The 16,278-nt window shown below is 43.1% G+C and overlaps 1 protein-coding gene across 2 annotated transcripts in view; it reads left to right on the forward strand.

Annotated features, from left to right (window-relative positions):
- The first annotated feature begins 2,076 nt into the window (after positions 1-2,076).
- LOC124720248 (speckle-type POZ protein-like) overlaps positions 2,077-16,278 on the forward strand; it is an 86,670-nt gene continuing 72,468 nt past the window's right edge. For both annotated transcript variants that reach the window (XM_047245566.1, XM_047245567.1), the window contains exon 1: positions 2,077-2,164. In XM_047245566.1, the coding sequence (XP_047101522.1) occupies positions 2,131-2,164 (34 nt within the window). In that variant the 5' untranslated portion in view covers positions 2,077-2,130. The remainder of the gene's footprint in view (positions 2,165-16,278) is intronic.

The raw sequence follows: 16,278 nt of genomic DNA on the forward strand, positions 1-16,278 counted from the left end.
GAATTACACTTGCTTGTATTTTTCTTAATTGAGCTGTATATGTGCCCCTAACTCAATAAATTTTGCCCTGCTGCTCAGATAGTGTCAAACCATCTATGTTGTCATCGCACATGAGGATCACAGCGGCAGCAATATGTTGCTCATTTTTGTAATCAACATCACTGAAATCCCACAAACACCTATGCAAAGCATATATATAGAAAAAGCGAGCATTATTCTCCGTTCCCCACTTCATATTTCAGTTTGTCTACATTCTACGAATACACATAACCTCAAAACTCATGCAAATAGTGTCACCAAAGTTGGAACACGCCGAAACTGTTTACTTTCACAGACGAGTTGCGCGCATGCGCAGTGGCCGGTAGCGCAGTTGCCTGCTGTAGGCTGAAGAGCAGACCAAGCACCAAGCACGGACTGCTTACGTCGTCTTAAGCTGGGTTTACACTAGCAAGTCGCTTGCAGAAGTTATTGCTGCAAGTTATTGCTATCCGCTTGCAGTTGTCTTTACACAGCAGCGCACGAATTAAGCAAGATTCTTCTGTAAGTTCTTTGGCAAGAAACTTGCGTCAACAACTTGCTGATGCTGTTTACATATGCTTTCAGTACCACTACGAGTGTCAGCCGAAGTGTAAAACGACAAGTAGGCGGGTGAGATATGCTGCAGCTCTTGTAATTGTAATGCAAAACGTGAAAAAGAAAAAGAGAAGTATTTGGGTTACAGAGTAGATAATGAGAAGATCGCAAAATGGTGCCTGTAATAACCTTTGCAAGAACTTAGTATCGAGAGCATGGATACTTTTGAAAACCTTTGCAGAGTGTCCACAAATGATTCTGAGTGTTTGTTGATGTTAACAGCGCCCGTCATATCAAAATGAGACACAAACTTCGGTACTGCCATTTTAGCAAAGGAACGTGTGCAGTCACTCTATGATTTATAGCTACCGGTGAGCTACGAATAAAATAGGCATTTCATTTATTTATGTGAAACATACAACCAAAAAAGTTTGAATTTTGAAATCTCTTCTTTGTAGGAGACTCATACAAGTCCCTAATGTACTTGTTTCATATTCCCGTCAGCACGATTTCTCTGTCGTACCTGATGTATATAGAGCCTTTTTAAAGTCTTGAAAAGGGAAAATTATTTGAAGGTATGTGAAAACACAACAATGAAATTAAATTTTTATTGAAATAAACAGCATTTTACAGAATGATATGCTTATAAAAATGTTTTTTTCCCTAATGCTCATAAAATGGAAAGTGAGAAGCTAAGTAAATAGAACAAGTAATAATTATACATCCTCTTTTTCTAGACTCCTAAAACAACAAGCGAGTGGATGCAGGTGGCAAAGAGGTTGTGTCTTCAAGTTATGCTACTTTGTATGTACTCCTTTTATAGATGAGTCGAATATCGACGAGATTTCATTTAATGCGCTCATCTTCTTCACTCTATCCTTAAAGTATCGGTTATGCACGTTCCGTATTTTGGGATAGCTCTCCACGGCTTCAATAAAATGTTCTGTGTCCTGCTTCATCCATTCCCGTTTCTCCTCCATTTCTGAAATTTGTTTGCATATAATACGTAAGATGGTTGCATAAAATTAAGTCACCACATTAAGTAAAATGTTAAATATGAGTGTTATGCAGACGACATACTTACTATAACTTGCGCTTCCTACTTGCAGGAAATAGAAATAAATCCTAAAAGCTGCAAGTTACTTGCAAATACTTCTCGCGTGGTGTTCACACTGGAAACGGAAAACGTGCAGCAAGTCACTTCCGCAATAAATTGCTACGGTCGCAAGTCGACTTGGCGATATCTTTACACTGGCAAATCGCGCGGCAAGTTCCTCCGCGCAAGTAAATTGCTGCAATAACTTGCGAGTGTAAACCGAGCATTAGCTGCGCATGTGCAGTACGGCCTGTTGCCTGGCGCTCTCTGACAACTGCTCAAACAAACCTCGGCAGTGGGTGGGGGAGCGGGCGATGCAGTGAGAGAGCTGACAACGTAGCGCAGCGGCATGTGACGTCACGCAACACAGCTTGGCCTCGAGCGGCCGCTAGCGCAGTTACGGCCCAGCCGTGGACTCTCACTGCAGTTGCTGGCGAGAGGTACAGCTGTGCAGCTGAAGCATGTGCGCGGAGCCAGCTGAGCGGAAGCCGGAAGGTGAGTGCTCACAGCGGCAGCCTTTTAACAACACCTGTCCGGAAAACTCCCGGAGCATCAGAGGCGTAACTTTCATATAACTGTAGGACCTTACACATGCGCCAACCGACTGACCGACCAATTTCGTGTGCCGCCTACACGTGTCCCGAAGCGAATGGACTCTGCGATTACAGCACCACAGTCACAAAAGACGTACTTTTATCGGGAGTCTGCATGCAGGTACAAAAAAAGGCAGGCGCGCTATAGACTTCTCAGACCCACGCAAACGATCAAACGTTTTGACAAAACCGCTCTTGTCTAGTATCAACGAAAGAAAAACGAGGATGATGGAATGCAGTCAAATGAAATCAGCTGATGCTGAGGGAATTAGATTAGGATATGAGGCATTTAAAGTAGTAGATGAGTTTATAGAATGAAATTTTCACTCTACAGCGGAGTGTACGCTGATATGAAACATCCTGGCAGATGAAAACTGTGTGCCGGACCGAGACTCGAACTCGGGACCTTTGCCTTTCGCGGGCAAATGCTCTACCACAGGAGAGCTTCTGCAAAGTTTGGAAGGTAGAAGACGAGGTACTGGTAGAAGTAAAGCTGTGAGGACGGGGCGTGAGTCGTGCTTGGGTAGCTCAGTTGGTAGAGCACTTTCCCGCGAAAGGCAAAGGTCCGAGTTCGAGTCTCGGTCCGGCACACAGTTTTGATCTGCGAGGAAGTTTCATAGTAGATGAGTTTTCATATTTGGGGAGCAAAATAACTGATGGTCAAGGTAGGGAGCATATAAAATGTAGATGGCAAATAGCGAGGAAAGCGTTTCTGCAGAAGAGAAATTTGTTAATATCGAGTATAGATTTAAGTGTCAGGAAGTCTTTTTCTCAAAGTAATTGTATGGAATGTAGCCATGTATGGATGTGAAACGTGGACGATAAATAGTTTGGACAAGAAGAGAATAGAAGCTTTCGAAATGTGGTACAGAAGAAAGCTGAAGATTACATGGGTAGATCACGTGACTAATGAGCTACTGAATAGAATTGGAGAGAAGAGGAATTTGTGGCACAACTTGTCTAGATGAAGGGATGAGTTAATTGGACATGTCCTGAGGCATCAAGGGATCACCAGTTTAGTATTGGAAGGCAGCGTGGAGGGTAAAAATCGTAGAGGGAGACCAAGAGATGAATACACTAAGCAGATTCAGAAGCATGTAGGCTGCAGTAGGTACTGGGAGATGAAGGACTGAGTAGCATGGAGAGCTGCATCAACACAGTCTCTGGACTGAAGGCCACAACAACTAGCCACGAAGTTTTCGAGCAGTGTTTGTCAGTTTAAGCTCACTTTCAAGCAGGCGCTATTCGTGTTCGTGTGTGTTTAGAGTGTAGTGAGCCACGGCCACAAATGTAAACAAAGCAGTTCTGCCATCGACTTTGCCACTGTGTCTAAAGAAGGAGAAAAAAACTAGTTTCCTTATCTAGGGAATAGCTTAAAATGAGAGACGTACTCATGAAAATGTGCTAAAGGAAATATTATTCTCAGAACCCGATGATTACATCAACTTTCTTCGAATGGACAATCAAACTTTTTAAAACTTATCGAGTCCCTCCTAAGAGAGCAAACTTGCCCGTCAAGTTCGTTATTGTCTAGGCGCGAATTTGTCAATCAAGACCGTACACGTACTAAGAAAGCTTGTCAGTTTAACCTTGCTTTTGAAGCAGACACTTTTCGTGTATATTGTATTTTGGCACCGGTAGGAATGGCTACAAATGCAGATAAAGAATTTCTAACGTTTGAATGGTGGGCTCCGTGTCGTTCCCAAGTCGTACATCGACGGTACACCATAAAATTACCAAATATGCAGCAACCAGTAGCAAAATTGTTTTATTTATTCACTTTTGTAAATCGATTTCAAGTGGTTAACAGCCATCATCGGTGCTTTCAACCAATGTGTTCTGAGTGGTAATACTGTCTTAAGCAGAGGTCAGACATAAAATGATCATACCACTTTGTTTGACCTCTGCTTAAGACAGTATTACTACATATTGGTTGAAAGCACCGATGATGGCTGTTACAGTTCAAATCGATTTGCAAAAGTGAATAAATAAAACATAATTTTGCGACTGGTTGCTGCATATTTGGTAATTTTATTTCTAACGTTGTCTCTGGGACTGTGTTTAAACAAAAACTAGACGCTGGTCCAGGGTATGGTTTAAAATGAGAAATGTGCAACTCGAAAAATGTTAATAGAAATGTTTCACCCAGAACCTGATGATTACATCAACTTTGTGCAGATAAACACTGAAACGTTTTATAACTTTTTTAGCATTGCTGCAGCGTGATACTGAAAAAGACACATGTATGCGAAAATTTATTCTCTTCTACTTGCTCCTCTAATGACAGGTCATTAAAATACCGCAAAGTGGGAACAAATAGCCCACATCGTCCGCAGAAGTAAAGGGTGAATTTAGATTTATTTCATTCCACTCCGCTTGTATGTCGCTCTATTCGTAAAATATTGATATCGTTCGTAACCTCTTCATGCATAATATTTGGCTGGTAAAAATGTGGTACCTGTACCATTTCCGTAATTGTCAGTGGTATTTTGTTTTTATCCTTGATCGTTGTTTTCATAGTAGTGGAAACTCACGATACAGTGAGATAAATAGTAATAAGACAATTTTTCACCAAACATACGCGGCGAAAAGTAGACACAAACAACGTTCGCCATGTTGTCAAACTTTGTCAATCAAAATCTCTCAAACTCGCCAGACACGATCTATGCTTGACAAACACGTCAAACTGCACCGCACATGGTCAAATATTTGGCAAGCATAGTCAAGTTTGACGAAACGTGTGGTATTTTATGGGGCCGTTTCTGCCGTGCATTGTTTTGAAACCAGATTGGCGGGGCCTGCTACCGTCTTAAATAGCCCAAAACATAAGCAAATTACTGCTTACGATTGCTTCCTATTCATTCTATCTGTCGTGTGCACGCAACAGGTGTTTTAAATACTAAAAATTACTGTGCTCACGTGAATAACATAGTGCCAGGAAGACAATTTCGAACGTTTCTCTGTTCTTAAATTCCTGTTTCCTCTAGTGAAGGCCTCAGTGAACGATCACATTTTGTCAAACTCTACTATGCTTGCCGAACATTTGACGGTGTACACTGTTCTTTGACGTCCTTTCCAAGCATAGAGCGTGTTTGACAGGAATTTTGATTGACGGGAAGGTTGACAAGATTTCAGACGTTGTTTGTGTCGATGATTCGCCGCATACGTTTAGTGAAAAGCTGGTAAGTTTATCTCACTGTTTCGTCTAGGCAAATTACCATCAAGGATAAAAACAAAACAGCAGTGACAATGACCAAAATGGTAGAGGTGTCATGTAGTAATGTTGTGTGAGCCTCACTGCCCGTTTTTTTTTATTAACCGGTTTGTGTCAGATTTTAATCTATGAAGCTCAGTGATGTATGTAAATACCGCAAATGTAAATGTGAATCCAAAAGTACTTGAAGTGAAGCGCATCTGGACAGCAAGAAACTCTTTAGCGTGCAATCCCCGCAACGGTAGTAGTTGTGAACCTTTGAGTATGGACTCTAAGAACAACTCGATTTATTAAAAAAAAGGCAACTTTTAATCTGTATCTTGTGGAAAGAGGACGTGTTGCTAGGCCGTCGCTCAGAACGTATTGTACATTTAATGAAAATTGATATTTTAGTGATAAACCGAGTAAAATATGTGTAAGAGTTGCCAAACATTTATGTATACAAATTTTCTGGAAGTGAAGAATAGAAATATCTTGTTTTTGGATAAGGAGGTGAACTTCATTGTCGTCGCAGTCTATCAATCGACAGAATTGTAAGGGTACAAAGTTCACTAAAGTACGGGAAAAGAAATGCATTCTCTATAGTTTTCATTCGATAAGTAACAACCTCTCATAATTTCTTACTTACAGTAACTGGATTATGTTCTTGTACCACAGTATATTGCTGAACTCCACTGACCAATTTTGATGTGACCGGACGTGTAGTCTGAAGGAAGTTTGTGTGCTAAGCAATCTCCTTTTCTCAGGAAAAGCAGATTGTTGTTTGATCTTATTTACTTACAACAGTGGTCCCGTAGGTATGAAAAGCTACGAAAACTTGGGCTCAAAGCTATCAGCAATACGGCCAAGTATTTTAAACCTTAAAGAACAATAACTTCCTCCAAATTGTAATACGTCACCAACTGGTGCAGAGGCTAATCACGAAAGGAGGCAGCAACCAAAATTCAGGTACCAGTTAAGACTTAAAGCAAAAATCTCAATCAAAAATAAATCTCTCTCTCTCTCTCTCTCTCTCTCTCTCTCTCTCTCTCTCTCTCTCTCTCTCTAACACATATATAAATATACATATTAAAGAAAGTCATCTTATAATGTCCTTCCCAGACCTATATTACGCAGGAAGGGATTAAGAAGAAAACCATTATTTTACGCATAACATACAAGCGGGAGTGCAATGAAATAAAAGAAATTGAAATACTCCGGTTCTTCTGTGGACGATGGCGGCTGCATGTTCCTATATTGTGGTATTTTATTGAAATGTCAAAGCAGCGAATAGAAGAGAATACATTTTCGCGTTCATGTGTCATGTTTTTCAATGTGAGGACGAAGTAATGCTAAACAAGTTATTGAACGTTTCACTGCCCCAACCGCAGAGAGTTACGTAATCATCAGGTTCTGAGTGTAACATTTCCGTTAACTTTCCATGTGTGTATTTCTCTCTCATGTTAAAGCAGTTCCTTGGCCCAGCGATTTGTATTAGTTCTTTTTTATTTAGAAATGCTTTATCTCCATTTGTAGCCATTCTCACTGGTGCCAAAATACAGTACTGGGGTACACGAAAAGCGTCTGCTTGAAGTGTGTTCAAGCTGACAATCTTTCTTCTACGTGTACGAGCTTGTTTGACACATCTGTGGCGAGGGCGGAAGCGAATTTGACACAGACGTTTCCTCTTTTACATGGGCCCCAACAAATTTTAAAGTTTAATTGCCCATTCGAAGAAAGCCCATGCAATCACCGGATTTTCTGAGTAAAATTTCCTTTAGCAGATTTTCGTGTGTAAATCTCTCATGTCAAGCCATTCCTTAGACCATCGTCTTGAAACACAGTACCAAAGTCAGTATCAGGTCTGCTTTGTCCGTATTCGTGGCCGTTCCCACTGCTGTCAAAATGCACAAACAGCGCCTGTTTCAAAGTGAAGTTCAAATGACAAACTTTATTTGTATGTGTACGGATTTTTCATAGATTAGCGGTTACACAAGTACGCATTTGACAAACAAATTCGTTCCTTTACAAAAGCAAAACGGGGATAATGGAATGTAGTCGAATTAAGTCGGGTGATACTGAGGGAATTAGATTAGGAAATGAGACACTTAAAGTAGTATATGAGGTTTGCTATTTGGGGAGCAAAATAACTGATACTGGTCGAGGTAGAGAATATATAAAATATAGACTGGCAATGGCAAGGAAAGCGTTTCTGAAGAAGAGAAATTTAACATCGAGTATAGATTTAAGTGTCAGGAAGTCGTTTCTGAAAGTATTTGTATGGAGTGTAGCCATGTATGGAAGTGAAACATGGACGATAAATAGTTTGGACAAGAAGAGAGTACAAGCTTTCGAAATGTGGTGCTACAGAAGAATGCTGAAGATTAGATGGTTAGATCACATAACTAATGAGGAGGTATTGAATAGAATTGGGGAGAAGAGAAATTTGCGGCACAACTTGACTAGAAGGGATCGGTTGGTAGGGCATAATCTGAGGCATCAAGGGATCACCAATTTAGTATTGGAGGGCGGCGTGGAGGGTAAAAATAGTAGAGGGAGACCAAGAGATGAATACACTAAGCAGATTTAGAAGGATGTAGGTTGCAGTAGGTACTGGGAGATGAAGAAGCTTGCACAGGATAGAGTAGCATGGAGAGCTGCATCAAACCAGTCTCAGGTGTGAAGATCAGAACAACGGCGCCCTTAATACGACGCACGTGACCTCGTTAATATAACCTGCTTTTGTTGACATATCTCGAATAAGCGAGAGGAGAGGGAAGTGATATGAAAAGTGTGGTTTCGATATCCACTTAATTCCTCTTTCACTGTATTTGTATCGATAGTAAATGGAGCTGGAACTGCAAAACCAGCCAGCCCGCTGCAATAAATGGTTTTCAGTTAACCTTAAATGTGGTTTCGACGATTTCGTGGACATAAGCTTCTGTCTCAAGAAATCTCATTATATTCGAACTGAGAATATGTTCAAGGACTCTGTAGCAAACAGGGATATTGGTCCGTAACTTTGTGGGTCCGTTCTTTTACCCTTCTTACATACTGGAATCACTTGCGCTTTTTCCAGTCGCTTGGGACTTTGTGCTCGGCGAGAGATTGACGATAAATGCAGGCTAGGTAAGAGGCCAGTGCCGTAAAGTAACGTTTGTAAAATCGAATTAGGATTCCACCCGGACCTTGTGATCTATTTGCTTCCACAGTAAAGTAAAGCCGATTTTATAAAACGGGAGAAAGGGATAATGTAGATAATTTTAGACCTATTTCTATGCCATCAGTGTTTGCAAAAGTTATTGAAAAGGCTGTGTATGTAAGGTTAATTGATCATTTTATACCACACGATTTGCTATCAAATGTACAGTTCGGCTTTAGAAGTCGTTTAACAACTGAAAATGCTATATTCTCTTTTCTCTGTGAGGTACTGGCTGGACTAAACAAAAAGTTCCGAACGCTTGGCGTATTTTTTTATTTAACTAAGGCATTTGACTGTGTTGATCACAAAATATTGCTCCAGAAGTTGGACCATTACGGAATGCGGGGAGTAGCTCACAATTGGTTCACCACTTACTTTAGCAACAGGCAGCAAAAGGTCATCATTCACAATGTTTATAACGGCTGTGATGTGGGGTCTGAGTGGGGTACTGTCAAGTGGGGGTTGCCCCAGGGATCAGTGTTGGGGCCGCTCCTGTTCCTTATTTATACACTCCTGGAAATGGAAAAAAGAACACATTGACACCGGTGTGTCAGACCCACCGTACTTGCTCCGGACACTGCGAGAGGGCTGTACAAGCAATGATCACACGCACGGCACAGCGGACACACCAGGAACCGCGGTGTTGGCCGTCGGATGGCGCTAGCTGCGCAGCATTTGTGCACCGCCGCCGTCAGTGTCAGCCAGTTTGCCGTGGCATACGGAGCTCCATCGCAGTCTTTAACACTGGTAGCATGCCGCGACAGCGTGGACGTGAACCGTATGTGCAGTTGACGGACTTTGAGCGAGGGCGTATAGTGGGCATGCGGGAGGCCGGGTGGACGTACCGCCGACTTGCTCAACACGTGGGGCGTGAGGTCTCCACAGTACATCGATGTTGTCGCCAGTGGTCGGTGGAAGGTGCACATGCCCGTCGACCTGGGACCGGACCGCAGCGACGCACGGATGCACGCCAAGACCGTAGGATCCTACGCAGTGCCGTAGGGGACCGCACCGCCCCTTCCCAGCAAATTAGGGACACTGTTGCTCCTGGGGTATCGGCGAGGACCATTCGCAACCGTCCCCATGAAGCTGGGCTACGGTCCCGCACACCGTTAGGCCGTCTTCCGCTCACGCCCCAACATCGTGCAGCCCGCCTCCAGTGGTGTCGCGACAGGCGTGAATGGAGGGACGAATGGAGACGTGTCGTCTTCAGCGATGAGAGTCGCTTCTGCCTTGGTGCCAATGATGGTCGTATGCGTGTTTGGCGCCGTGCAGGTGAGCGCCACAATCAGGACTGCATACGACCGAGGCACACAGGGCCAACACCCGGCATCATGGTGTGGGGAGCGATCTCCTACACTGGCCGTACACCACTGGTGATCGTCGAGGGGACACTGAATAGTGCACGGTACATCCAACCCATCGTTCTACCATTCCTAGACCGGCAAGGGAACTTGCTGTTCCAACAGGACAATGCACGTCCGCATGTATCCCGTGCCACCCAACGTGCTCTAGAAAAGTCAACTACCCTGGCCAGCAAGATCTCCGGATCTGTCCCCCATTGAGCATGTTTGGGACTGGATGAAGCGTCGTCTCACGCGGTCTGCACGTCCAGCACGAACGCTGGTCCAACTGAGGCGCCAGGTGGAAATGGCATGGCAAGCCGTTCCACAGGACTACATCCAGCATCTCTACGATCGTCTCCATGGGAGAATAGCAGCCTGCATTGCTGCGAAAGGTGGATATACACTGTACTAGTGCCGACATTGTGCATGCTCTGTTGCCTGTGTCTATGTGCCTGTGGTTCTGTCAGTGTGATCATGTGATGTATCTGACCCCAGGAATGTGTCAATAAAGTTTCCCCTTCCTGGGACAATGAATTCACGGTGTTCTTATTTCAATTTCCAGGAGTGTATAAATGATATGCCATCTAGTATTATGGGTAACTCGAAAATATTTCTGTTTACTGATGACACTAGCTTGGTAGGAAAGGATGTTGTGTGCAATATTGACTCGATTTCAAGTAGTGCAGTACATGACCTCAGTTCATGGCTTGTAGAAAATAAACTAACGTTAAATCACAGTAAGACTCAGATTTTACAGTTTCTAACACACAATTCAACAAAACCTGACGTTTTAATCTCACAGAACGGGCGTGTGATTAGTGAAACTGAACAGTTCAAATTTCTAGGTGTTCAGGTAGTTAGTAAGCTGTCGTGGAAAGCCCACGTTCAGGATTTTGTTCAAATACTTACTACTGCCATTTTCACTATTCGAACGGTATGAAAAGTGAGTGATACTCCGACTCGTTAATTAGTCTACTTTGCTTATTTTCATTCACTTATGTGGTATGGTATTATATTTTGGGGTAACTCTTCCCATTCTAAAAGGATATTTTTGGCTGAGAAACGGGCAGTTCGGGCAGTAAGTGGTGGGAGTTCACGAACCTCTTGTCGACCTCCCTTCACGAGTCTGGGTAATTTGACGTTGGCCTCTCAATATGTATATTCCTTATTGTCGTTTCTTGTTACCAATATTATTTTATTCCTAAGAATAAGCAGCTTTCACTAGGTTAATACTCGGCAAAAATCAAACCTGCGTTTGGATTGGAGTTCTTTAACTCTTGTGCAAAAAGGAGTGCAGTATACTGCTGCATCCATTTTCAATAAGCTACAACTCGAATTCAAAAATCTTAGCAGTAATCCACGCGCTTTCAAATCGAAAATGAAGAGTTTCCTCATGGGTCACTCCTCCTATTCTGTCGAGGAGTTCGTTGAAAAATTACAATGATTCTCATTGTATTGCTGATAGCGTTTTCTTAAACTTATGGACTGACTTTTTTCAGGTTCATGAACATTTATTTTTGTCTGTTATTACTTTTATGTTGTAAGTTCATGTACTGGCACGTTCCATGACCCTGGAGATTTGATTCTCAATTTGGTCCTACGGAACTTGACGTGTAAATAAAAAAAAAATCTGTTTTTCTACGATGCTTCCTACTGTGTCGTCCATACGGGAGTCTGTCCGATAGTCAAACGACGGTACGTTTGTACGTTTCTTATGCGAGAACGGTTTCTCGAATGTGAAATTTAAAACTTCAGCTTTCGGTTTGCTATGTTTCACTGCCACAACGGAATGGTCAACAAGGGGCTGAATGAAAGCCTTAAGGCCCGCACACACGCTACTGCATGTTTGACAATCACGCTTGCTCAAGCCTGCGCAAGTTCCTCGCGCCTCCACACGACTAAAGCAATCACGTACAAGCATCAGTTTGTTTACCACGGAACAGGTCTGTAAACTTCATCTGCTGCAGCCCCTGATTTGTAAGTGCTGTCACGTTTCCTTTTTCCTCGCCTGTAATTCGTTCGTAATGTATTAATTTTCTTAATAACAGTCTTTACAGACGAATGGAAAAAGTGGTAGAAGCCGACTTCGGGGAAGATCGGTTTGGATTCCGTAGAAATGTTGGAACGCGTGAGGCAATACTGATCCTACGAATTATCTTAGAAAATAGATTAAGGAAAGGCAAACCTAAATTTCTAGCATTTGTAGACTTAGAGAAAGCTTTTGACAATGTTGACTGGAATACTCTTTCAAATTTTAAAGGTGGCAGGGGTAAAATACAGGGAGCGAAAGGCTATTTACAATTTGTACAGAAACCAGATGGCAGTTATAAGAGTCGAAGGACATGAAAGGGAAGCAGTGGTTGGGAAGGGAGTGAGACAGGTTTGTAGCCTCTCCCCGATGTTATTCAATCTGCATATTGAGCAAGCAGTAAAGGAAACAAAAGAAAAATTCGGAGTAGGTATTAAAATTCATGGAGAAGAAATAAAAATTTCAAGGTTCGCCGATGACATTGTAATTGTGTCAGAGACAGCAAAGGACTTGGAAGAGCAGTTGAACGGAATGGACAGTATCTTGAAAAGAGGATATAAGATGAACATCAACAAAAGCAAAACGAGGATAATGGAATGTAGTCGAATTAAGCCCGGTGATGCTGAGGGAATTAGGAAATGAGACACTTAAAGTAGTAAAGGAGTTTTGCTATTTAGGGAGCAAAATAACTGACGATGGCCGAAGTAGAGAGGATATAAAATGTAGACTGGCAATGGCAAGGAAGGCGTTTCTGAAGAAGAGGAATTTGTAAACATAGAGTATAGATTTGTCAGGAAGTCGTTTCTGAAAGTATTTGTGTGGAGTGTAGCCATGTATTGAAGTGAAAGGTGGACGATAAACAGTTTGGACAAGAAAATAGAAGCTTTCGAAATGTGGTGCTACATAAGAATGCTGAAGATTAGATGGGTAGATCACATAACTAATGAGGTATTGAATAGGATTGGGGAGAAGAGGAGTTTGTGGCACAACTTGACCAGAAGAATGGATGTGTTGGTAAGACATGTTCCGACGCATCAAGGGATCATCAGTTTAGTATTGGAGGGCAGCATGGAGGGTAAAAATCGTAGAGGGAGACCGGGAGATGAATACACTAAGCAGATTCAGAAGGATGTAGGTTGCAGTAGGTACCGGGAGATGAAGCAGCTTGCACAGGATAGAGTAGCATGGAGAGCCACATCAAACCAGTCTCAGGACTGAAGACCACAACAACAGTATCTTTAGTTGCTGATGGCTTTATTTCGTTGTACTTTGTGAGAAGTACCTCATATACTCGTCTCTTTTCGTTTTATCGTGATATTCATTGCTTTTAATATTCCATAAGCATGGGTGTCTTTCGTAGCACCTAATACATTCCTCCAACACTTCCCGGTCCGACATCAGAACCAAGAAGGAAAGACGCAAAATCTAAATAAACGCGCGCTCTCCACAGTCTGTGACCGAATGACAGATGTGTGCTTGTTCAAGCCTCCCTACTCTAGGCACACACGAGCAAGCATGGACGCGCTTGGATGCTTGCACAAGCACGCATAATCGAAATTCGGTCAAGCGCCAAGCTGCTTGTGCAAGCCTGATGTTCTACATCCATACTCCGCAAGCTACCTGACGGTGTGTGGCGGAGGGTACTTTGAGTACCTCTATCGGTTCTCCCTTCTATTCCAGTCTCGTATTGTTCGTGGAAAGAAGGATTGTCGGTGTGCCTCTGTGTGGGCCGTAATCTCTCTGATTTTATCCTCACGGTCTCTTCGCGAGATATACGTACGAGGGAGCAATATACTGCTCGACTCCTCTGTGAAGGTATGTTCTCGAAACTTCAACAAAAGCCCATACAGAGCTACTGAGCGTCTATCCTGCAGAGTCTTCCACTGGAGTTTCTCTATCATCTCCGTAACGCTTTCACGATTACTAAATGATCTCGTAACGAAGCGCGCTGCTCTCCGTTGGATATTCTCTATCTCTTCTGTCAACCCTATCTGGTACGGATCCCACACTACTGAGCAGTATTCGAGCAGTGGGCGAACAACGGTACTGTAACCTACTTCCTTTGTTTTCGGATTGCATTTCCTTAGGATTCTTCCAAGGAATCTCTGTCTGGCATCTGCTTTACCGACAATCAACTTTATATGTTCACTCCATTTTAAATCACTCCTGATGCGTACTCCCTGATAATTTATGGAGTTAACTGCTTCCAGTTGCTGAGCTGCTAGATTGTAGCTAAATGATAAGGGATCCTTCTTTCTATGTATTCGCAGCACATTACACTTGTCTGCATTGAGATTCAATTGCCATTCCCAGACCAAGCGTCAATTCGCTGCAGATCGTCCTGCATTTCAGTACAATTTTCCATTGTTACAACCTCGACATATCACAGCATCATCCACAAAAAGGCTCAGTGAACTGCCGATGTCATCCACAAGATCATTTACATACATTGTGAATAGCAACGGTCCTACGACACTCCCCTGCGGCACACCTGAAATCACTCTTACTTCGGAAGACTTCTCTCCATTGAGATTGAGATGCTGCGTTCTGTTATCTAGGAACTCTTCAATCCAATCACACAATTGGTCTGATAGTCCATATGATCTTACTTTGTTCATTAAACGACTGGGGGGAACTGTATCGAACGCCTTGCGGAAGTCAAGAAACACGGCATCTACCTGGGAACCCGTGTCTATGGCCCTCTGAGTCTCGTGGACGAATAAGGTGAGCTGTTTGCGCTAATTTATCCTAGACACGGTCAAGCAAGCTTGCACAAGCACGATTGTCGAGCATGCAGTAGCGTGTGTGTGTGTGTGGGGGGGGGGGGGGTGCCTTTAGACCCGCTTAGCGATTCTCCGTGAGACCAGAATTTTCCTCGGGTTCTCTGCTAGATCTTTTGCCAGGCTGTGACGGTGGTAGTTCTATGCTTCGCGCATGGATCTTTTCACAGACGCACGAATCTCTACTAACTTTCGCTTGTCATTGCGCGTTCCCTTTTGAACTGAGTGTGCAACGGCCTCTTCTTCCTCAGAATCCGCCGAATTTGGTGATTAAACCATGGATCTTTTCTTTGTATCCCGGCTGGATTGGCGGTGCGTGGGTCTGCTTCTGTGAATTGCTTCTGTAAAATAGGCCGAGAGTGAAGGAAGCGACTAGAAGCAAGAGAGGTGAAGCACTTCGGTACTGCATGTAAATTTAACACTTTAGTGTCAAAAACACAACTAAATACGAGGGCCCCTCCAAAAGAAATGCACACAATTTTTTTAAACATCCATCTTTTATTCTACATGTTTTAAAGTTTTACAGTGTGTAGATACGTCCTTTAGGAACAATATTTTCATTTCTCCACATAATTTCCATCCCTCTCAACTGCCTTACGCCATCTTGGAACCAGCGGCTGTATACCCGCACGGTAAAATTCTGGACCAACCTGTTAGAGCCACTGTTTGGCAGCGTGCACAAGGGAGTCGTCATCTTCAAACCTTGTTCCACAAAGAGAGTCTTTCAGTTTCCCAAAGAGATGATAGTCACATGGAGCCAGGTCAGGATTGTAAGGCAGGTGTTTCAGTGTTGTCCTTTCGAGTTTTGTGATCGCTTCCACGGTTTTTTGACTGACACGTGGCCGTGCATTGTCACACGACTCAGTCGAGCTCGAAGTTTCTTCAGGGTCCTCACATATGCATCAGAATTTATGGTGGTTCCACTTGGCATGATGTCCACAAGCAAGAGTCCTTCAGAATCCAAAAACACCGTAGCCATAACTTTTCCATCAGAAGGTGTGGTTTTCAATTTTTTTTTCTTGGGTGAATTTGCGTTAGGCGACTCAATTGATTGCGTCTTCGTCTCTGGTGAAAAATGATGGAGCCATGTTTCATCACCTGTCACAATTCTTCCGAGAAATTCATCTCCACCGTTCTCGTACTGTTCCAAAAGTTCGCTGCATACCGTTTTCCTTGTTTCTTTGTGAGCCACTGTCAACATCCTGGGAACCCATCTGGCACAAATCTATTTTAACGCCAACACTTTCAGTAATCTGCAAACACTTCCTTCCCCTATTCCAACGTAGCGTGACAATTCGTTCACTGTGATGTGTCTCTCAGCAGTCAGCAGTTCGTTAACTCTCTGCACATTGTCTGGAGTGTGTGCAGTACGAGGCCTGCCGCTGCGAGGACAATCCTCATCTACATCTATGTGATTACTCTGCTATTCACAATAAAGCGCCTGGCAGAGGGTTCAATGAACCACC

Source organism: Schistocerca piceifrons, chromosome 11 (genome assembly GCF_021461385.2).
Source record: "Schistocerca piceifrons isolate TAMUIC-IGC-003096 chromosome 11, iqSchPice1.1, whole genome shotgun sequence".
In the NCBI taxonomy this organism is placed as follows: Eukaryota; Metazoa; Arthropoda; class Insecta; order Orthoptera; family Acrididae; genus Schistocerca; species Schistocerca piceifrons.